Source organism: Sapajus apella, unplaced genomic scaffold (genome assembly GCF_009761245.1).
Source record: "Sapajus apella isolate SASKATOON/1434 unplaced genomic scaffold, GSC_monkey_1.0 scaffold190, whole genome shotgun sequence".
Classification (NCBI taxonomy): Eukaryota; Metazoa; Chordata; class Mammalia; order Primates; family Cebidae; genus Sapajus; species Sapajus apella.
Genome location: NW_022437130.1, coordinates 339,074 through 362,659, shown reverse-complemented (window position 1 = coordinate 362,659; position 23,586 = coordinate 339,074). Strand labels below are relative to the sequence as shown.

Below are 23,586 nucleotides of genomic sequence, written 5' to 3'. Positions count from 1 at the left end.
AAGATGTTTTAGTGGAAGTCAGCTTTTAATCTTATCAAAGATCCCTTGTATATAACAAGCCACTTCTCTCTTGTTACTGTCCAAATTATTTCTCTTTCTCTGGGTTTCAACAAGTTGGGTATAATGTGCCTTGGTGTTGATCTCTTTGAGTGTATCCTTCTTGGACTTCATTGAATATCTTAGATGTGTATATCCGTTTCTTTCCTGATGTTTGGGAACTTTGGGGCCATTATTTCTCCAAATAAATTTTTTTTCTGCCTTTTTCTCTTTTTTCTCTCTGGAGTTCCTATGAGTATGTTCTTATGTTTCATGGCATCCTGTAAATCCTACAGGCTCTTTTCATTTTTCTTCATTCTTTTTTCTTTCTGCTTCTGAGACTGAATAATTTCAACTTTGCTTATCTTTCCTTCAGCCTGCTCAAAACTACTGTTTAATCCCTTTAGTGAGTTTTTTGTTTGTTTCAGTTATTGTACTTGCCAGCTCAAGAATTTGTGCGTGACTTCTTATTATAGTTGTGGTCACTTTATTGATATTCTCATTTTGTTCACACATCATTTTCTTGATTTCTTTTAGTTTTTGTTCATAATTTTCTTTAGTTCATTGAAAATATTTAAGGCATTGGACATAATGTCTTTGACCAATAATTCCAATATCTGATCTTCCTCAGGAATACATTCTTTGAAATTCTTTTTTGTTCCTGTGAATGGGCTCTTCTTTCCTATTTTTTCATGTGTTTTGTAGATCTTTCTTGGTCATAACTGGACATTTTGAATGTTATGTTGTGGTAATTCTGGAAATATATTTCTCTCACTCATTAGGGATTATTAATCTTCCTTGTTGAGGGCTGGAGCCATCTGTTTGTGACTTTTCCAAATCATTTTTGCAAGGTGTGTTCCTTGTTGTATGCTGTCATTGAATTTTCTGTTCCATTGTTCCTGTAGTCAGACAGTGACCTGACAAAGATTTCCATAAATGCCTTGCTACCAAAGTGGCGAGAAAGTATTGCCTTTCAAAATCTCCTGGAATCTACTCCAGGCTGCGAGCGTTGGAACAGTGACTGCCAGCCTTTATGATAGCCTCTCAGGAATCAAAAGGAATATCCATGCTCAGGACACAGTGCTGGTGGTTGGCGGACAAGGTCCCTATTGCCCACCTTGGCTTCAACAAGCTGTATCTGGAATATGACCCAGCCTTGCTTAAGCTTTCTGTGGCAGAGGTGGGAGGTGGCGGGTGCCAACCAATAGCTTATGAGAGGCTGAAATTCACTGAAAATGATTGACACTTACCAGCGTCTTCACCAGTCTTTCTCCTTGGTGCTGAAAGCATTTGACAAGACCCCAGATCTCCAACATATTTGATTTATATTAATTCCTTAGTTATTTAGGTAAGGGGTTGTATTTTCAGAGCTTCCTGTTCTGCTGTCTGCTGTCTAGACATAGGCTTTTATTTCTTTTTTTTTTTTTTTTTTTTTTTTTGAGACAGAGTTTCGCTCTTGTTACCCAGGCTGGAGTGCAATGGCGCGATCTCGGCTCACCGCAGCCTCTGCCTCCTGGGTTCAGGCAATTCTCCTGCCTCAACCTCCTGAGTAGCTGGGATTACAGGCACGCGCCACCATGCCCAGCTTATTTTTTGTATTTTTAGTAGAGAACGGGGTTTCACCATGTTGACCAGGATGGTCTCAATATCTTGACCTTGTGATCTACCCGCCTTGGCCTCCCAAAGTGCTGGGATTACAGGCTTGAGCCACCGCGCCCGGCAGGCTTTTATTTCTTTGGGATAAATACTTAAGAGTGAAATGGGAAGTATGTTTAATTCTTTATAAACTGCTAAACTGCTTTGCAAAGTGGTAGTACCATTTACATCCCCACCAGCGGTATGTGCGAGCTCCAGTTGCTCAGTGTACTACATCTTTCCTAGTAGTGGGAATGGTCAGGCTTTTAAACTTTAGACATTCTAATAAATGTGCAGCTACATTTCACTGTGATTTTAATTTGCATTTCCCCAGTGGCTAATGATGTTGAGCATCTTGTCATATTCTTAGTTGTCATCCATATTTCTCCTTTGGAGAGGCATCTGTTCAATCTTTTGCTCATTTTTAATTAGGTTGTTTGCTTTCTTAGTATTGAGTTTTGAGGGTTCTTTATATATCCTGAATACAAGTTCTTTATTAGATAATGTGATTTGAAAATGTTTTCTTCCAATCTGTGGTTTGTATTTTTATTCTTTTAACAGAGTTTTTTGGAGATTATTATTAATCTACTAATTATTATTATAAGGTGGTTGTCATATTTACTCCTCACAAAATAACAGAGGAGCTATCATTACTTCTGTTTTACAGGTGAATAAATTAAGGCAATTTGCCTCAGGTCACAAATTAGAAAGTGATGGAGTGAGAATTTGGACCCAGGGCCATCTGAGTCCACAGCCTGGGCCCTTTCCCCCACTTCTGGGCTCATGGCTAGCCCCCGGTGCTGGGATGGGCCTCTTGGGGTGTTTTGTGCCACTGCTGCTGCTGCTGGCGATGCAGGCCTGCCGATCCCCTCCTGTGTCCCCATCTTTCCATCTCCTTCCTCCAGGCTGGTGGAGGAAGTGAAGGAGCTGTGTGATGGCCTGGAGTTAGAAAACGAAGATGTGTACATGGCATCCACCTTTGGGGACTTCATCCAGCTGTTAGTGAGGAAGCTTCGAGGGGACGATGAGGAGGGCGAGTGCAGCATTGACTACGTGAGTGCTGGGCCCTCCCTATAGCAGGCCCTGCAGACCACTCTGGCAGCTGCATCTGTGACTACCTAAGACAAGAGAAGAAACCTGGGCATTCAGGAAGCCAGGGCCTCCGGAGCCCACCCTTCCATTTCTCATGCTCTCCCTGCACCTGGGATAGCCTGGGGACGTTGGTACAGTGAGGCAGGCTTAGCAGAGGATGTTGCTGTCTGATGCTCAGGACATGGGCCAAACCCTGAGTCCCAAGGCATGCGATCAGGATACTAAGAGACTTCTAGTTCCCAGTAAGGAAACAAATGATCCTATATATTCAACTTGTGTGTATGGAAGCGTGATAAGTAATTGAAAATCTATTTTTTAAAGAGATTATTAAGAAATCTTCCCCGAGCTATCTTTATAGACTGCCAACTCCCATAGGAATGGACTTTGACGTAGTTTGTTTGGCTGGTAGATTGGAACAAAAGTGGGTGAAGAAAGCACAGGGGACCAAGGTGGACCCCCGAGTGTCCTTGGGATTGAGGACAAACAACTGACGAACATATTTCAGGAGGAGGATGGTATCCTAGAAGTGCCTGCATTCAGAGAGGAATTCCCAATCCATAGGGACATGAGTGGTGGGTGGTGGCATGTCTGGTGGCTACCAAGGGCCTCACTGCCCAGTGGCATTTCCTCTGTGCTGAGAGTCCTCTCGGCCCTGCCCTGAGGAAGCTGAGGAGCCAGCCCAAGGCCGCACAGGGAGTAGGTGAAAGCGCTGGACTCCCACCAGGCAGCCTGACTGCAGAGCCTGTCCTTCATCTCTCCCCTGCTGTCCTTCATCTCTCAGCTGCTGCCCACATGCAGCTCTGGAGCCCCAGGAGGCCCTTGGGAAGTATGCCTGTGTATGGCTGTCCAGCTGTCTGTGCGTGCCTCCTGCGCCCTGTGTGGGTTTGTGCTTGTCACTGAGTCCTTTCTTCCAGGTGGAAATGGTGGTGAACAAGCGCACCCTCCACATGCCCCACCAGCTTTTCATCGGGGGGGCATTCATGGATGCCGAGGGCACCAAGACCTTTGAGACCATCAATCCCACTGATGGAAGTGTGAGTGCAGGCCCAGCGCCCCTTCCCCACATTCCCCAGCCTTACCATCCTTCCTCCCCTACCCCTTCTGGCCTCTGTGGGTCCTGACCTTGAGGGCCTCTGCTTGGACATGTGCCTTTGAGAGGGACGGGAAACTATACCAGTTCTTTTCCAGCCCACCCTATTGGAGAGGTACGGAGAGGAGGTGCAAGGTGGTGGCAGGAGGCAGGAGTGCTCTGAAGGGTCTTGTACCTGCTTCTGGGAACAGGGTTCCTCCTCCCCAATAGGAAGAAATGAGGCCATTGCCACAGCTCCACACTTCATCAGTAGCCCCAGCATGGGACTCGCCTTGTCTAATACTTGAACTGTCCGCCACTGGGACATTCATCCTCGAGTTGAATCCCGTGTTTGCCACTCTCTCTTGACTGTGACCTTGGGGTGTGATGAGCCAATGCACGCCTATGGTAGATACACAGATGGGCATGTCTGAAATGTGGGTCTCGAAGCAGAGCTTGCTCTTGTGGCTGCACACTGACGTTTTTCTATCCTGTCCCTCCTGTAGGATCTGCTGAATCCTTGCAGAATACAAAGAGTATACTCAAAATAAATCATTCGAGGGAGTTAAAGACTGATCTGCAAAGAGACAGGAAGGGGATAGGGACACAGATAGGACAGTGCAGTGCCCTTGGGATGAAGCATCAGAAGGGGCTAAGGATGCGGCCTTGGCAGAAGGGGCGAGGCTGTCTGTGGTGGCAGACAGGAGGGGCTGGCTTTGCCCTCTCACCCCAGGATCCCACTGGCTCCCCTCAGCACACCCAGCAGGCACAAGTTGAGGCAGCCTGCATGGGTGGCACACTCAAGGCAGGAACGGGGTGGGGACCGTGGGGTTTAGACACACAAACAGCCTTCTCCCAGGAAGACCTGTCTTCTCTTCTTGTGTAAGCCCTCCCAGGGCTGTCCTTTGGCCATGCTTCCCCTCCACGCCTGCCTGTGTGGCCAGGGGAAGCATGGCCAAAGCACAAGAGGAAGCCTAGGAGGAAGCTGGGGTAGCGGGCAGGAGATTTGTGTGCAGCTGACCGAGGGAGAACTGGTCACAGCTCTGCTTTTGCTATAGGTCATCTGCCAGGTATCCCTGGCCCAAGTCACCGATGTCGACAAGGCAGTGGCTGCAGCCAAGGATGCCTTTGAGAATGGACTGTGGGGGAGGATCAGCGCGCGGGACCGGGGCCGGCTGCTGTACAGGTGGGAGCTCAGCATGCACCTGCCAGCCACTGCCACCGTCAACTTGGGCGGGGCCGGGGGGTGCTTTTGCAAAGGCCTCTTTACCTGCCAGGAGGAGGTAGGTCCTTGAGACGCCATGGGACCAAGGCCATCAGATGGACCAGGCTGGGGCTCCTTGCCTGAGGCTCAGAAAAGGTTTCTCAGAGGAAGGGACACGAGAAACACGAGGTGTTGCAGCAGAGTGGCCTCAGGGGAGGTGCCTGGTGGAGGTGAGGATGTACGGAAGCCAAGGGCTGCTTCTGAAGTACGCGCAGGCTGGGCCTCCCAGGCAGACACAGCACTGCCCTTGCCAGCGTGGGCCAAAGGAGACTCAGCTCCTGCACACAGAAGTCAAGGGCCAGGGAGGCGCTGACCTGGACTCTGCTTGCTCAGCCTGGCTCTGGCTGCTGGAATCCATAGGTCTCACATTTTCTTTTCTTTTTAATTTTAAGTCAGGAAGGAAGGGACGTTCTCTCCTTAGTTCCAGTTCAGATGTCTTAGGCAAGGACTTGTGATGATGACTTTAGCTTATGACTGTAGAGTGACAGAGAGGCCCAGAAGAGAGGTGCTACATCCCTGGAACCACAGGGCCTTGGGGGAAGAAGCAGTCACCCTTGCAGAGGTGAGATGATGTTCCTGAAAGAAGGGAGGGTACCGGCAGATGAACCCAGGGCACAGGCGTCTCGGGGGCTGGCTCTTTCGCTAGGTCCTGGGAAGCTCTAGAGTTGCGAAGCCCGGTTATCGCAAGGTCCCAGTGAGGCTCCTCACCTGGCAGGAGAGACCCTGCCTTGGCCTTGCGGTCAGAATGGCTCTGTTTCTGTTATACTCCAGAGGCCAGAAAAGCCAGGGCAGCCCAGCAGCAGGAAACGAGAGAGAGGGACCTCCATGGTTTGCAAAAACAAATGGAGATTAGGATTGGGGCAGGGAGGGCTGTGGGAGCTGGCATGCCCAGCCTTTCATAGGTTCCTGTCCCCTTTGCAAACCCCTCAATTCTGGAAAGGCACTGGCCACGCCCAGCAGTGCCTAGAGCTCCTGGAAGTCAGGGAGAGCTGTGAAACAGGCATGCCAGGTGAAGGGAGAGCCTCTGGCCTGGGCCCTGCAGACCTTTGGTAGACTGCGTGGCCGACAGCGTATGTGGGGTTCCTCCTTGGCCTCTGCTGCCAGCTGGTGGCTTGTATCGTAACAGCTCCTACTTACCCACAATGACAGTGAGGGAGGCACCCTGGCAGCTGTAAGTGGACCAGTTCCTGTCCTGTACAAGCTCTCAGGCCCCTTGGAGACCTGGTAGTGCCCATTGCTAGTTCTGCCTGAGCTCAGCATGACAGAGGCTGAGTCTAGATGTCCCAGAGCGGGCAGAACAGGATTTCCCAGATAAATGGCCACACAGTACCCTGTCAGGGTGGTGGGACCACCATGGGTGTTAGAGAACAAGAAAGGCACTGCAGGAATCAGACATTACACAGTTGTGGAAGCTGGGACGAAGGACCAGAGGGAGATTTAAAGAAGGTTCCTAGGCAGTCCCACGAACTCCTGGTGGACAGGATAGAACCTCCAGGGAGCAGAAGCAGCCGTATCCAGCTGCTGAGTAGAGCCACAAAGAGGAGCTACTCTTTGTGGGAAAGACCGTGGGGAGCTGCTGTCTCTGCCCAGATATGACTGTGGTCCATGGTTGAGGATCTGGCAGTGGTCCAGGCTGCTGATGGTCTGTAGGGCCGGCTGAGCCCCCTGGACGCCCCTGCATCTGCCCTGCAGACCTTCAGAGGGAGATGGCAGCAGCTTCACTTCTCCTGCACTGCTACCCTGACACCCAGGGACTGGGCTCTGTGGAGCGCAGGTGCCAGGGTGTCAATTCAGCCGCCTACCTGAATTGACAATAGAATAGCCCCACAAGGCAGCCCCTTAGAGCTTCCCGAATAGTGCACTCGGGTGATGGCTACTGTAGAAAGTATGTCCTGGGAACTGGACTGATGACACAGCCACGTCACACACAGGTGGCACTGTCTAGGAATATGGGGGATTCAGGGATCAGGGCTGATGAAGGAAAAGGATGTGAGCACAGGAGGCATGGCACACCACAAGCTTTAGTGGGCTGCAGTTGGACAGGGTTGCAGGAGAGGGGCGGTGAGACTGTCCCGAGGCTGCTGTGTGGGCTTCCATGTCCAGGTGGCAACACGCAGTGACCGTTAGGCTCTGGGTCTGAGGGCTGCCAAGGGCGGTAGCAGCTGGTGCCTTATCACCACAAGGCCCTGTTTCATCAACAGGCAACAGCTGCCGGTTGAGGTTCCACTACCGGCCACTAGGTGGTATTTTCACTATTTGTTGTACACAATCGGTTTTTCTCAGAAACTGATTTACACGTGGGCTCTTCTTGCCCAGGGTGGCCTCGCCCAGTCAGTTTCATGCAGCAAACCTGAGCTGAGTGTGCCCAGAGCTGTGCTGGAGCTGGGTGCTGCGGAAAGCAGAGAATCAGACAGTGCCCTGCCCCCTGCAGCCTGGATTCCAATGGGCAGGCATATCGTGATGAAATTGTCATCTATGTGAATGTCTATTATGAAACCGTAGTGGTGGGCAGGGAGGAGTGAAGAAAGACAGAGGAGGCTATCAGAGGACGTGACAGGGAGCTCTGATCACTCAGGGCGCAGGTAAGAATTTCAGTCTGAAAGAAGTTCAGAAGGCTGAGAGGAGAAAGAGCAGTGTGGAAAGAGGGCCCAAACATGCAACACAGCCCCCAGAAGCCCCAAGGCAGGAGGCCCGAGTGACCTGAGCACCTGGAAAAGGCCGATGTAAGGAGCAGGAGAAGGGAGGCAGAGGGGCTGGGGTCACACAGCCCCAGAATGAAGTGGAAACAGGGCCGGGGACTGGTCGGCCAGGCACAGAGTTGCATCCTGAGTGGCATGGACCCACCATGGGTCCTGGTGGGTGTAGGCAGGTGAAGACCAGAGCAGGCCTGGGGTGCATGTGGGCCTTATGGTGCCTGTGTGCAGAGAGGAGCAGTGTGGGAAACAGCTGCAGACTTTGGTTCCACACTTGCCTCTGGGCCCAAGCCAAGCTGCCTGTCTGCAAGGCTGAGTTTGCCCTGGGCCTGTGGGCTACACTTTCCCTGGCCACCCTCCCCCTAGGGAATGAGACGGGTACCCTCATAACTCCCAGGCTTCCCATAGCTGCACATTCATCAGAATCAAGGGAAGGCAACCCGACCTCGGCATGCTCAGACTGGAGGCAGTCTGTGTAAACGCACCAGCCCCTGCGTCACTCCCTAGTCAGCCCTCTTGTGACGGGTGAGGATATGGCCACCTCTCCACCTCTGGAGACACCTCAGGAGCATGTCCCCACTGCCCTGGACTGAACTATTGGTGCTGGAAAGACAGATGGGCTTTCTCCTGGTTCAAGCTTTCCGAAGACAGGAAAAGTGGGCCTCTTGGGCGGTGACTCCTTTGCTGTCTGCAGCAAGTGAGTGAATGCCTCTGCAGGATAATTTCAGGGGAACTGGGTAAAGTAGTGGATTCGCAGATACTTCAGGAAGGAAGGGAGGGAAGAGCAAGGAAAGGAGAGAGGGACAGAGGGTGTCAGCCTCACAACCATCTGGTGGAGCTAACGGTGCCAGCCCATTGCATGAAACAGAGGTCTGCACATCTGAGAGTGGCAGACCTGGGTTGGATGGCAGGCCCTGCCTTCTTTAAGAAGGGCCTGGTGAGGACAGATGAGGCTGTGCCAGGCCCGAGCCCACTTACCGCCTCCCCTCCCCCTGGCCAGGTTGGCAGATCTCATGGAGCAGCACCAGGAGGAGCTGGCCACCATCGAGGCCCTGGACGCGGGTGCTGTCTACACACTGGCCCTGAAGACCCACGTGGGGATGTCCATCCAGACCTTCCGCTACTTTGCTGGCTGGTGCGACAAGATCCAGGTGGGTCCCAGGCTCCCACCCAGTGTGAGCACACACAGACTGGCCCAGCCATTTAGGGGACTCCAAGGGCAGCACAGTAGTCTGCATGCTGCACAGTAAATGACCGCAACTGGGTGGCTTGGAACAATACCCGTTTATTAGCTTGTGGTTCTGCAGGTGGGAATTCCAGGCAGGCTGGGCTGGCTTCCATGCCGAGGTCTGGAAAGGCCAAAGTTAAGGCATTGGCCGGACTGGGCCTTATCTTGATGCCCTGGGGCAGAACTTGCATCCAGGTGAGTTCTGGTGTTGACAGAGCTCAGTTCCATGTGGTTGCAGGGCTGAGGGTGCAGGTCCTTCCTGGCTGCAGGTCCCTGCTCAAGATGCTCTGTCTCCCAGCGGCAGCAGGTCACTCTCGGGCTTGGGATCCCTGTGACATTCTCTTCTGCCTGTTTTTATAGGAACTCCTGCGGTTATTCTGGGTTTGTGGGCACCATACCCCCACCCTAAGGTCAACAGGGACAGTCAACACCATCACAGGAGGGAGTGCTCACCGTATCTTCAGGCCCTTACCATCAGTTATGGAACCTGAGGGCCATTTGTGGAGGCTCCCTGGGGAGACCCATCTTTGCAGGGCTTACAGCATCTCTGCCAGATCTGGGCTCCATCATTCCTTCTCTCCACCAGGACATGACAGCAAGGACGGAGGTGGGCTGCCTGGTGCGCACCCCCACTCTGCTGCCATGTAGCAGCTGGCCCCAGGCCTGGGCCTTCTACACATGCTCAACTGCTTAGAGCTAAGGGGAGGGGGTGGGCACCCGGCCCCGCCCCCACCCTTATCTTTTCTTGCTCGTGTGTCAAAGCTAGAGGCCTTGCTGGTACCAGGACCAGCTTCCTGCCCAAGGGCTCTGCCTGCCAGGCTCATAGTGGAGCAAACTTCTTGCCCCTCTGGCTGTCCCCCTGCCTATCTCTCAAGCCTCAGGTCACACCAAAGCTGGTGGCTTTGACTTCCTCCCAGAGCCTCTGGTGGAGACTGGCTGCCCAGGGGAAGAAGGGTGTGGACCCTGGGCCCCTGAGTGACTGCCCCTGTGCCTCTTCCAGGGGTCCACCATCCCCATCAACCAGGCCAGACCCAACCGCAACCTGACCTTGACCAGGAAGGAGCCTGTCGGGTGAGTCCCTGCCCAGGGCGAGGTGCAGCCTCGCAGTGTTTTCCATGCAGTACATGGGACTGCAGCACAGCCTGCAGGAGCTCACGGCACCCTTGTACATGTGTTTATCAAACAGCCATCCATGTTCTTCTAGAGCACCTGCTCCGTGCCAGGCACTGCTGTAAGGACTTGAGGACAATTGTATTTAATCAGCCAGTAACACTGGATCAGTCAGGCCCAGGATGGGACACAAGGGTAAACCTGAAAAACATCCAAAATGGGTATGGTGAGGTCAGTGTTTATAAAGATGAGGAACTCCTACACAGCACCGAGGAACAGGAAACAGAATGAAGGAAGAACAGGCAGAGGATGAGAACCGCTCAGCAGGAAGAGTGCAGACCCCACCGACACCAAGTGCATAGGAACTAGGAAATGAACCTGGCATGAGGCGCCTCACCAGAGAAAACTGGGCAGTGACCACTCGAGGCCATACATCCTCACTTGGCCCCAGTCCTGGTGAGTCACTCACATGCATGCCTGAGGAGGCTCACCCAAGAGTACAGGGCCACTGTGCTTGGTCGGTGACAGCAAACACCAGAGCAGCAGGTGCTGGTGGAGCCCTGATCCATGATCTGCTCTGGGGATGTGCCTGCAACCGGACCTAGAGAGCCCCAGCCCTGGGTCCACCCTCATTGTGCCTGCACACGGTGCCAGAGGAAGGCCTAGCCAGGGTGACCCAGGAGCAGGGCCCAGCTGCCATCAGCACCACACCACAGTCATTCCCACCTGCTCTGTGTGCCTTGCAGGGTAGGGGACCTCACAGCTGTGGGCATGGCCAAAGGCCCCTCAGCTCCACCTGAATGTTGGAGTGTTTGCAAGGAGAACATGCTCCAATGTCACTGTGTCACTGACAGTTCATGCAGATGAACAACCAAGTCCTCAAGCACAGGCCAGAGGAAGCTCTTGTGGGAAAGGGGGCTGTGCATCAGGAAACCTTTCACCCTGGAGCCGCAGGGAGGAGCCAGGATGGGGGTGGAGGCATCACCTCCAGGGTCCCCACACAGACACTGGGCAATATCTGCACATGGTTTTGGTTGTCCCAACAGGGGATGCTACAGGACAGCCCCCCCCCACAGCAAAGAACTGCCTGGGGCCACAGGTCAGAGCCACACTTGGGTCTGTGATGCTGTCCTCTCTCCCAGCTGCCAGCGAGGGGTAAAGAGATGTCTGCTCCCATCGGACTGAGGAAGAAACAGACACTGTCACCCAAAAGCATCCCTGTGTCACCCTGTGAGGCTGGCCTTGGACCCGGGCTCTGGGCACCCAGTCAGTACCCCAATGTGAACACATCCTGCTCTGGGGCCACTCACACAGACCAAAGTTCGCCCAAAGGCAGGCAGTCAGGCAGGTCCACTGCTGGCCATACACCTGGCTGGTCGCAATTCTGGAACTAATGCGTCTCTGCCTGGCAGGGAGGCTGCCAGGGCCTCTGGGCTTCACCCCTCCCCACCTTCACAGGGGACTTTGCCTCAGTGGGAATGTTCTAGAGCTGGAACACAAGGTTGGAATCCCAGCTTCTCCCCTTTTTAGGGCAAGCTCCCAGCCTGTCTGTACTCAGTCTCCCCATCTGTCAAATGATAATAAAACAGTTCTGTCCTCACTAAGTTGTTTTGATGGGTTAGCGTTAGGTGTCTAGGGCACGGCATGCTGTGAAGGAGTTACGAGGGCCAGCTGAAGGAGCCAGGCAGGGCAGGGCCTCCTGGTTAGGGCTAAGAGAAGAATTCTGTCTGTGGTGCTGAGAAGGGGCAGAAGCCAGCTCTTTCGGATGTTTGTATTAGGAAATTCACAAAAGACCGTGTCACTGCTCCACTCAGAATCCTCGAGTGGCTTCCCAGTGCCCTTCACATGGAATCAGACTCCTCACTTAGTCTTGGGATCCGGGCCTGGTATCCTGGACCCCTCCCCAGTCCACTGTGGTAGGCTGTGCTGGCCTCGCAGATCCCGGACCCTCCACACTCATGCCCCACCGAGCACTTGCACCCGTGTCCCACCTGCAGCCCTTACCGCTGTCCTCCAGCTCTCACCTGCAATGCATTCCCCGAGACCTCTGCTCCCAGCCTGCCCTCTCTAATCTATAATCCCATTCTATTCTGTCTGACCATTCGGACTAATGCTGCCCTGTGCCCATGCCTGTCATCATCCCAGCACTCATGCAGTGTCCCATAAATACTGCAGAATGACAGAGTGAGGGACTGCCCATCTCCTTTCCTGGCCAGGCCCACAGCAACCCCAGCAGTGAGGCTGCAGCTGACTTGTGGGGCCCTTTCCCCTCACATCTTCAGCTGCATCCTGGCCCAACATGCGCTGGAGCGCCCTAGCAAGCCAAGCGTTTCTTGGGGACACCAAGAAACCTTACTTGGTGTCCCCTGCCCAGGCCCCAGGCTCCCGGGAGAGAAGGAGCTCCACCCTTACTGTCCATGCAGCTCCCTGGGAGCCTCTGAGGGCAGAAGAGAGATGGGCTCAGGGACCCACAGCAGGGGAGTGGCCCTGAGGGAGAGTGGGGTGGGCCTCAGACTCATGGGGGGGTGTCTCACTGGGTGAGGGAGGCCACTCAGTCTCCCACTAAGAAAGGCCACTAAGAATCAGAGGCATCAAGGCCAATGAAGGTCAGTTCTCACAGTAGCTGGGCAGGGAGGATAGACTCGGGCCTGGGTCCCAGAGCCCTGCTCCTTTGACCCCATGCCAGGCTGGCTCTGCATACTCCAGTCCCAGGGCTCGGCCTTTCCCCTAACCAGTGAGTGTGGGCGTCGGCTTGGGTTGCTGTAGAAGGGACAACCAATGCAGGGCTTAATCAATGGAAACTTGTCTCGCAGTTCTGGGAGCTGAAAGAAAGTCTGAGGTCAGATGTTTGCAGAGCTGGTTCCACATGAGGGCTGTGAGGGGCTGTCCCGACCTCTCTCCTGGTGTCTGGTAGCTGCTGGCGACCTCTGGCCTTCCTTGGCTTATAGGGTGCCCCCCTCTCTGCCTCATGCCCTCTTGGCATTCCCACTGTGAGAATCTGTCTCTCCAGGTGGTGTTCTCTATGTGAGGACAGTGTTCTTGCTGGATTAGGGGCCCGCCCACCCTGGTTCGACCACATCCTAATTAATCACAATACAGCGATCTGGTCTCCAAGCAAGGGCATGTCCTTAGGCTCTGGGGATTAGGACTTCAGCATAGGAACTGGGGGGTGGGGCACAATTCAGCATATAATCGTGGGACTTTTATGATGTGTTTTCTTTTATGAGCCCCCCTCAATCCCCTTCACTGTAACCGACAGCCTCACCCCTTCCCTGGGAAAACTCGCCAGCCCATGCTGTCCTCCCTATTGCCTGTCCTGTCCCACCCGATCAGCTGGGTGCGTGTGGGGTGCGGGGTGGCTCCCCTACCCTCTCAGTGCCCCCTACTGCTTCCCCGTGATGCCTCACCCAGTGTCCTGCCCAAAGCCTGGGTCTGGCTAAGCAGTTATCTTTTGGGGAAACATCCGGTGATGGTAGTGGGGTGGGAACAGCACGGCCTGTGGTCTGCGTGCGGGGCTCTGTGTGGATGTCCTCATCTAACTGCCCAGTGCTCGCTCACCCAGAGAGGCACTGTATGGGGGGAAGGCAGGGCCACGCAGGATTCATACCCGACCAGTGTGCCTGCTGGTCCCTGGGACTTTGCAGCCTCCCCAAGCTCTGGATTCACGCAGAGTGCCCTGACCTCATCAGTCCTGCCTTCCCTTCTCTTCTTGAGACTGACACCTGGTCTCACACTCAGGAGGACCCCCTCCAGGCCCTCCTGACCCACCCCTGGCGACCCCTGACCCTCTACAGGTCCTTCTGGCCTGTGTCCTCACCTGGGCCTGCCCACCATCACCCTCTCTCATTGCCTGTGCCCCAGACAGTTTCACAGTTTCCATCAGAAACTGTCCAGTGTCCCTTGCCATCCTGCCCTGCTAGGAAGAGGAGCTGCCACCAGACCATTTCTTACTGTAGCATCCAGGACAGAAAGAGCAGGCGTGAGCTGCCTCTCAGAGGGACCTTTGGTGCCTTATCAGGAAGCCTGGCTTTGAGAGTGAATGTCAGGCCCTGGGTGAGGGGAAGGGAGTTGGCAGGTCCTCCACTGTGGGTCCCTGGCGGAGAAGAGGGACAACGCCCAACCTCTTTTGTGCGGCAGGGTTTGTGGCATCATCATCCCCTGGAACTATCCCCTGATGATGCTGTCCTGGAAGACAGCTGCCTGCCTGGCTGCCGGGAACACAGTCGTGATCAAGCCTGCTCAGGTGATTGTGGGCTCACTCTGGACAGGGACTGCTGGCCACAGAGAGGACCAGAAACTCACTCTATAAGGGAGGAAGGGAAGGGCCCCGCTTGCCCACATGGGCACTGGAGGAAGGGTCCTGCTAATGCCAGCTGCCCTCCACAGGCCCCGCTCTCAATGGGCAGAGGTGTACATGGCAGACAGAGCTCTCCAAAGCAGACTCTTTTTCAGCCATGGCTGCTTGAGGCCAGCTGGCTGTGCGGGAACTTGCAGCCACTCAGTTGAGCAGAGGCAGGGAATCTGCACTCCGGATTCATGGGGCAGAAACCAGGCCCCAAGCTCTAAGACAGCCTGAGTAGTCTATCCATAAAGCTGGTGCCACGTCTCTTACATGGCTTCAGAGACCACAAGTCCTGGAGGGAAGCAAGGTGAGCAGTGGGATTTGTGGCTCCATGCCTGCATAAGAAGCTACATGGGGTGGTATCTGAGACGCATAGGTGGGGGAGTAGAGGCAGGATGTCAAGGGTCACCCAGGCATATTGGGAATGTCCTTGGGAGTGAGGATACCCCTAGTGAGCCTCAGTTTCTTCATCTGTACATTGGCAATGATAGCCCACCCGCTGCCTGCCTCCAAAGATGGTGCATGACATGGCAGGGATGGGGTGCGCAGGAGGGCACCCACTCGCCAGCTTCTTTGCAATAATTTTGCCCCAAGGATATTGGCATAATGAAAAAACAATAATTATGGCTGACATGGATAGTATTTACCCTGAGTCAGGCATGCCTCAGCATTTCAACGTGTATTACAAATTATGTAGTAATCTGCATACATTTGCTTATTTGAGCGTCACAACAATCCTCTGAGGAGACCTTAACCTCCATCTTTAGAAACATGCTGTGCAGGAGGGAATCCAGGCCTGGCTGGGGCTGGAGCCCTACCCGGAGGAGAAGCTAGGGCACCAGACTTTGGCCTGCCCTGATTCCCACCTGGTGCTGATTCCCCTCTGGTGGCTTCCCTGGGGTCTTCCTGGTGCTACAATCTGCAGCTGCTCCTGCCTGCTTGTTGCTGGCCTGCTGGGAGAGGAAGACAGGGAGGGAAAGCAGAGCCCCACTTTCAAAAACCTCCTTATCCAGTCTCCTTTTCTGGCTCCACACTCAGGTGACCCCACTCACCGCCTTGAAGTTTGCAGAGCTGACGTTGAAAGCTGGCATTCCTAAAGGTGTGGTCAACATCCTCCCGGGATCTGGTAAGAGCCATGGTCGGGGGGAGGGCTAGGGCTTCTGACAGCTGGAGATGCAACTGGGCAGAGCAGGCCCTGCTGTATAGGGGCAGGAGGGCAGAGCAGCCTGGGGAGAGCCCAGGAGGACCATCCTGTGGCGTAGGAGGACACTTTTGTGGGAGAGAGCTCCTGCACCTGGAAGGGCTTTCGTCTTCAGATACCCCAGAACTTGGGAATTATCTGTCCTTGGAAGTTTGAGAGAATTTTTCTGTAGAACATTTCAGGCTTAGAGCATTATGGGGAGGTCATACATGAATTACTTTTAAGTTTCTGTTGTGTTTAGTGGTCTAGTTTATAAAAAAGTCCTTTCTTGTGCAGGTTTTAAATGTATTAGCATGAACTTGTATTTAATAATCTCTCATAGTTTTTATCTCCTTTTTGGATTTTCCTTTTGATTATTTAATGCATTCTTTATAGTTTTCCTTTTTCTCTCTCTTTTTAAGTTGATTAAATTGGTGAAAAGTTATTGCTTGTCTCCATCGCCTACCCTAAAAAAAAATACAGCTCCTGGATTTCCTTACCTTTTCCATTGCTATTTTTATGGTTGTCCCCTGCTTTTATTATTCCCTTCTGTGTTCTCCTGAGTGGTTCTTCTATTTTTTTTTTTTTTTTTTGTAGCTTTTTGGGTTGAAAGTTTAGTCCATTCGTTTTTTTCTGGTTCAAATAAGGAAAGCATTTGAAAGAGTTTTGGTGATGGCTGGGCACGCTGGCTCATGCCTGTAATCCCAGCACTATGGGAGGCCAAGACAGGTGGATCACTTGAGGTCAGGAGCTCAAGAACAGCCTGATCCACATAGTGAAACCTGTCTCTCCTAAAAATACAAAAATTAGCTGGGCGTGGTGGTGGATGTTGGCAACCCCAGCTACTCCAGAGGCTACAGCAGAAGAATCACTTGAACCTGGGAGGCGGAGGTTGCAATGAGCCAAGATCGGACCACTGCACTTCAGCCTAGGTGACAGAGCAAGACTTTGTCTCAAAAAAAAAGTTTTGGTGACACCTTGCACTTTGTGACTGACACTTTTATCATTATAAATGCTCTTGTTTATCTTTCCTGATAGTTTTTGTGTTAAAGTCAATTTTGTATGACATAAGTATTCTCTCACTAGCCTTCATATGGTTGCTATTAACATGATATATAGTTTTACATTCTTTTACTTTCAACCCATTCATACTTTTGAATCTGAACTGTGCCTCCACTATAGAATGTATAGTTGGATCTTGTTTTTTATCCAGTCTCATAATCTTTGCCTTTTGATTGGAGATTTTATATTAATGTTAATACTGATACAGTGGGTTTACCATTTTACTTTTCATTTTCTATGAGTCTCCTGTCTTCTCTCCGTTTCTCCTGCTGTACTTTCTTTTGCGTTAAGTGAATACTTCCAAGTATAACATTTTAATGCTTTCAATAGTTTTTTGCAGTATCCATTTTTAGTTATTTTCTTAGTAGTCACTCTAGGGCTTATCACATACTTATCAAAACCTTTAGATTTATACTAATTTAATCCCCGTGAAATGTACAAATGTTACTTCTGGATAGCTCTGTATCTTCTCCCTGTTTGTGCTAGGGCCACTTTTTTGTTGTTGTTCTTGTTGTCGTTGTTGTTTTTGAACACATAGAACATCTATATATGTTACAAACCCAATAATACATTGCTAACTATATTACTTTATATATATAAATTTTACATCTACTAAAGACGTTGAGAAAAGAAAGGAGAACAACTATCTATGTGTACAGTTTATATGTTATCTGACTTACATGTTCTGGTCCTCTTCAGCTGGTCCTGTGGATTTGAACTACTATCTGGTGTCATTTCCTTACTCCATTTAAGTTTTATTTGTACTTACTTCCTTTCTGCTTTTATTGTCCAATATATTACATTTCTATTTATTACCCCACAGGACAATTATACAATTATGTATATAACCATTTTATGCAATTGCTTTTTAAATCAGTTAAGAGAAGAAAGCAAATAAAATATGCATTGATACTACCTTTTTATGATTACCTAATTACCTTTACAGTGCTCCTTGCTTTTTCCTGTGGATTCCGACTATTGTCTGTAGTCACTTGCTTTCAGCTTGAAGAACTTCTTTTAGTATTTCCTGTAAGGCGGGTTTGCTAACAACAGATTATCTCAGTTTTTGTTTATCTGGCAATATCCTTATTTGCCTCTACTTTTTGAAACACAGTTTTGCTAGATGTAAGATTCTGGGTTGACAGTCTTGTTCTTTCTGCACTTTGAATACAGTCATGCACTGTCTTCTCCATCTGCCACACCTGGAGTAGAGCCTTCCCCTTATGAGTGATGTCTGGACAGAGGAAGGGGCCTCAGCATCTTAGCCACAGTCACCAAAGAACTTAGCTTCTGCAACTGAGAGTTGGCGGAGATGAGCGGTCTTGATGTTCTGCCCCTCCTGGAGGGTGCCAGGTTCCTTCACTGGGAGTGAGAGGGAAAGGAGCACTGCCTTCCTGGCCACACCTGCCTGGAGTGGAGCTCCCCTCAAGGGGAGGGAGTAGACTGTAGCTTCAGTGCCGCAGACCTTCCCTGTTCTTACTGAGATTCAGATTTTCTTGAAGAATGTTTTGTCTCATGCCCTAAGAAAAATTTCCAAGGAGTTTAAGTGGTTGTTTTTAGATCATCTTCACCAGGATGGTGGTTTCCCTGGGGAATTGTCCACAGGGCTCCTCAAGCTGGCCTTCCAGAAATGCACTCCTGCCTCATGCCATGAGCATGTTGTATTCATGTTTTTATTATTCTTAAATGTCATATAGTTATAGTTTCAGTCTTCTCTCTAATTCAGTAAGTAAAAAGAGATTTTAAAACAATTGCCAAGTTGTTTTTTGTCTAAAATTTTGTTCTATTTCTACTTGAATTATGTCATGATCAAAGACTATGGCCTGTGTGTGAATTTGCCAGGACTGCTGTCTCAAAGCACTGCAAACCGAGTGGCATAAACCACAGCAAGGCAGCGCCGCACAGCTTGGAGGCTACGAGTCTGGATGGAAGGTGCTAGCAGGGCCATGCTCTGTCTAAAAGGTTCTAGGGAAGAGTTCTTCTTTGCCTCCTCCTAGCTTGTAGAAGCATCATCCCGATCTGTGCTTTTGTCACATGCATGGCATTTCCCTGCATGTGTGTGCATCTGTGCCCAAATTTCCCAGTTTTATAAGAACACCAGTCATTTTGGATCAGGGCCCACCCCAGTGACCTCATCTTAACTAATTTTACCTGTACTGACTTCATCCCCAAATAAGGCCACATTCTAAGATACTGGGGGTTAGGAGGGCGACCTGTGAATTTCTGGTGGGCGGTTTGGGGAGGCACAGTCCAACACATGACAGCTTGTAAAAATTCCGTTATCTAAAATGGAGAATTTTTATGGTCTCATATATGATACCTTTTGTAAATATGTCTTAAATAGCCTGAGAGAGTGCTATTATTATTATTACTATTATCACTAGTAAGTAGACTTTAGAGCTACTTTAGAGCAGTTTTAGGTTGGTAGCAAAATTGAGCAGAAAATACAGAGAGTCCCTACATACCACCTGTCCCTACACAGACACAGCCCCCCACTACTAATATCCAGCAGCAGAAGGGTGCGTTTGTTACAATCAGTGACCTACACTGACACCTCATCATCCCCCAAAGTCCATACTTTAGGGGTCACACTTGGGTTGTACATTCTATGGGTTTTGACAACTGCGTAGTGACTTGCATCTGCCATTAGGTTATAACACAGAGTAGTTTCACTGCCCTAAGAATATTCTGTGCAGTACCTTTTCATCTCTTCCTTTCTCTAAGCCCTGGCAACCACTGATTTTTTCTTGTCTCCATCATTATGCTTTTTCCAGAATGTCATGTAATTGCAATCATATGCAGGCTTTTCATTTGGCGTCTTTCACTTAGTAATATGTGTTTGAAGTTGTTCCATGGCTTCTTGTGACTTAATAGCGCATTTCTTTTTAGCACTGAATAATATTCCTTGTCTGATTCACGTCAGTTATTTATCCATCTACCTTCTGAAGTGTATCTTGGTTGCTTCCAAGTGTTGGCAATTCTAGATAAAGCTGCTGTAAACATTCATATGTAAGTTTTGGTGTGGACATAAGTTTTCAGTTCCTTTGGGTAAATACCAAGGAGCACAGTTACTGGATCATATGGTGAGAGTGTATTTAGTTTTTAAACTGACTGCCAAACTGTCTTCCAAAGTGGCTGTACCATTTTGCATTCCCACGGCAATGACGGAGAGTTCCTGTTGCTCCACATCTGTGCCAGCATCTGGCATCGTCAGGGTTCTGGATTTTGGTTGTTTAGTAGCTGTGTGGTGGTATCTCATTGCTGTTTTAGTTTTTGATTCTCTGATGACAAATGACGTTGAGCATTGTTTCATGTACTTACTTGCCATCTGTCTGTCTTCTTTGGTGATGTGTCTGTTTCTGTGTTTTGCCTAGTTTTTAGTGGTTGTTTTCTTATTGTTGAGTTTTGAGAATTCCTTGTATATTTTGGATACCAGTTCTTTATCAGATATATCTTTTGCAAACGTTTTCTTCCCAAAACAGTGATTTAATGGGGAGTGGTAGAATGGAGTTAGTATCAAAATCACTTGTAGAGCTTTAACTGTATATAGAGGGAGGATACAAGGGTCTTATTCCAAACCTGCTGAACCGGAACCTTCACAGGTGTGCCTAGGCATGTGAATTTTACAAGCCTGGAGGCAGAGGAATGGTGGAGATGGAGGGGCTGAGTAGATGCAGGAGCCCTGGACTGAGTGAGTCATGGGATGGGAAAGGGAGGGGTCAAGAATGATTCTGGTTCTTAGCTTGAACCAGCTGGCTGCAAGGAGAAGTTGTTTACTGAAATGGAGAACCCTGGAGGAAGAGCAGATCTTAGGGGATGAATAAGAGTTCAGTTTCAAATATGTTGAATTTGAGAAGCCAGAAGACATCCAAGTGTAGATGCCGAGTAGGCAGAGAAGTGGCCAGTGGATCTGGATCCCAGAGAAGCTTGGCTAGAGAGGTTGATCTGGGGGGTGACGTACCTGAAGATGGCACTTGGAAGCCTGCGAGATCAGCTCAGCACACAATGTAAACTAAGGAGAGAAGAGGGCCTGGGACAGAGCCAGAGGTGCTGGGTATTTTAAGATTAGGTGAGCAAAGGAGATGGAAAAAGAGCTGTCAGAGAAGTGAGCGGCAAATTAGGAGGGTGCAGCTTCAGAAGCCAAAACAAGAGAGTGGCTTAAGTGGGGAGCTACGCTGAGTCTGGGATGAGGCAGCGTTAGGGAGCCCACTCCAAAGTCTCATTGAGATGGAGACCTGAGAGACAGAGAGGACTTAGCCAAGTTGGGGACAGGGTTTGTGCAGGGCATGGCGGAGGGCAGGTGTTTTAGAGTCTGTGATGCTCAGGACGCCACATCCCTCAGATGTCCGTGGGTCTCGGCTGGACATCCTTCGAGAGCTGAAGGCTTGGTACCCTCACCATGGAGTCTGCCCACAAGCCATGTGGGGAGTGGGTTGGTTTGCTTGGGCTATCATGTCAAAGCACTGCAGATCAGGGGCTTCAGAAACAGACAGTTATCATCTCTAAGTTCTGGAGGCTAGAAGTCCAAGAACAGGGTGTCAGTAGCGTTGGCTTCACCCACAGCCTCTCTCCTGGGCTTGCAGACAGCTCTCCACTCCCTGTGTCCTCACATGTTCATTGCCCAAATCCCCTCTTCTTAGAAAAACACCAGTCAGATCAGTCCTTCCCAGTGAGCTGATTTGACCTGAATCACCTGTGTTAAGGCCACATGTCCAAACACAGTCTCCTTTAGAGGTAGAGGGGGTGAGGGTTTCACCATTTGAATCTGGGGACACAGTTCAGCACCTAACAGGGAGCAAGGCTCCATGAACCCCAGGCACCATGGAGATCAAGCATGTGGGGAGCATTTTGAGGGCCCCAGGTCCCAGGGTGGATCTGTGCAGACCTGGGGGTGGGCTCCTGCCTCCCCAGCACCAGGGGGACCACCTTGATTCCCCTGTCCCTCCCACCCACAGGCTCCCTGGTTGGCCAAAGACTCTCAGACCATCCCGATGTGAGGAAAATCGGGTTCACAGGTTCCACAGAGGTGGGCAAGCACATCATGAAAAGGTGCGTGGCTGGGGGTAGGGCAGAGGAGGGGCTGTCGCGGGCTGCACCTGGGACATGGCAGTGCTATTCCAGGAGCTGCACCCTGCTCCCCAGGCTCCAGAACACAGCCACCTCCACGGCCCAGCTGGGCTCTGCAGACGCTGAAGAGATGCATCTCCTTTCTGACAAAGCCCTGAGGAGGCCTGTGGAGCCCCATCAGATCAGCAAGGGGCTGGACTGAGAGGAGCTGAGACCATAAAAGACAAATTGATTTCAAGAAATGAGCACCCACAAAAAGTGAAATCCCTCATTAATAGGATATTTGGGGTTTTTTTGAGACAAGGTGTTGCTCTGTCACCCACGCTGGAGTGCAGTGGCGCCATCATAGCTCACTGCAGCCTTGACCTCCTGGGCTCAAGTGATCCTCTCACCTCAGCCTCCCAAGTAGCTGGGACTACAGGCACATGCCACCAAGGCCAGCTAATTTTTTGTATTTTTCATAGAGACAGGATCTCATTGTGTTGCCCAGACTGGTCTCAAACTCCTGGGCTCAAGCAGTCCACCTGACTGGGCCTCCCATCTTAGTGCTGAGGTGACAGGTGTGAGCCACTGTGCTCTGCCTTCATTAAGTTTTATATTGATTTCAAGCTGAAATAATATTTTTGATTAATTGGGTTAAATAAAATATATTTTTAGGGTTAATTTCACTTGTTTCTCTTCTTTTTTTTTTTTTTTTTAGTTGGGGTCTTACCATGTCACCCAGGCTGGAGTGCAGTGTCATGATCACCACTCCCTACAGTCTCTGCTTCCCAGGCTCATGTGATCCTCTCACCTTAGCTTCCTGAGTCGCTGGGACCAGACACGTGCCACTACGCCTGGATAAATTTTTTACTTTTTGTAGAGATGGGGTTTTGCTATGTTGCCCAGGCTGGTCTTTAATGTGGCTACCATCAAAAAAAGCCCTATCGTCTATGTGGCTAGTGTTTGAAGCTTTCATTCTGTTTCTATGGACAGAAGTGTCATCCTTGGACTTTGGCCTCAAACTGACTAATGTCATCTCCCTGGCTCTGTCACTAAACCACAATATGACCTGGGCCATGCCCATCCCTTCGGTCCCCCGCCAGTTCCATTTCAGTAGTTCAACAGTACAGGGGTTCTAGTCCACATCACTGACGAGCTGGGAGAGCTACCTGGGGCCAGATCACAGGGTAGTAGCTGGAGCTCTGACTGACACTGGAGCCTACCCCAGCCCTGACGATGAACTTCTGGGGGTGGGTTTTGGCACCTACACTTTGAGTTACATGGGTTGGGGAATGGGGTAACTGCAAGTAGTCACAGCAGGTTTGCCTCTCCTGATTCAAAAGCTAGCTGGTCTGTTCCTCTGAGGTGTTTAGATTGTAGTCATGTCTAAGCACATGTGAGTCAAGTCCAGGGTGAGGGCTCAGGAAATGTCAGCTCTGAGCACTCCAGAGCTGGATAGAGGGTTTGGGTGGCAAGATATGTTGATCTGCCTCACCGTGGTAACCATTTTACCATCTATATATAGTTCATGACATCATGCTGTAGTGGGGCATGTGGTGGCAGGTGCCTGTAGTGCCACCTGCTCAGGAGGCTGAGGTGGAAGGATCACTTGAGCCTGGGATGTGGAGGCTGTAGTGAGCTGAGATCCTGCACTGCACTCCAGCCTGGGCAACAAAGAGAGCCTGCTCAAATAAATAAATAAATAAATCAGAACAAAAAACAAAACTACCTCAATTTGAACATTTTATTTAAAAAAAATAGCTAGGTGTGGTGGCTCATGCCTGTAATGCCAGCACTTTGGGAGGCTGAGGTGAATGGATCCCTTG

The 23,586-nt window shown here is 50.7% G+C and overlaps 1 protein-coding gene across 2 annotated transcripts in view; it reads left to right on the top strand.

The window, feature by feature from the left end:
- Positions 1-23,586, top strand: part of ALDH1L1 (aldehyde dehydrogenase 1 family member L1) — an 89,187-nt gene that overhangs the window by 53,242 nt on the left and 12,359 nt on the right. For both annotated transcript variants that reach the window (XM_032269244.1, XM_032269245.1), the window contains 8 exons: positions 2,577-2,724; positions 3,678-3,797; positions 4,891-5,018; positions 8,790-8,940; positions 10,018-10,088; positions 14,265-14,370; positions 15,508-15,595; positions 21,667-21,760. In XM_032269244.1, coding sequence (XP_032125135.1) covers positions 2,577-2,724; positions 3,678-3,797; positions 4,891-5,018; positions 8,790-8,940; positions 10,018-10,088; positions 14,265-14,370; positions 15,508-15,595; positions 21,667-21,760 — 906 coding nt within the window. The remainder of the gene's footprint in view (positions 1-2,576; positions 2,725-3,677; positions 3,798-4,890; positions 5,019-8,789; positions 8,941-10,017; positions 10,089-14,264; positions 14,371-15,507; positions 15,596-21,666; positions 21,761-23,586) is intronic.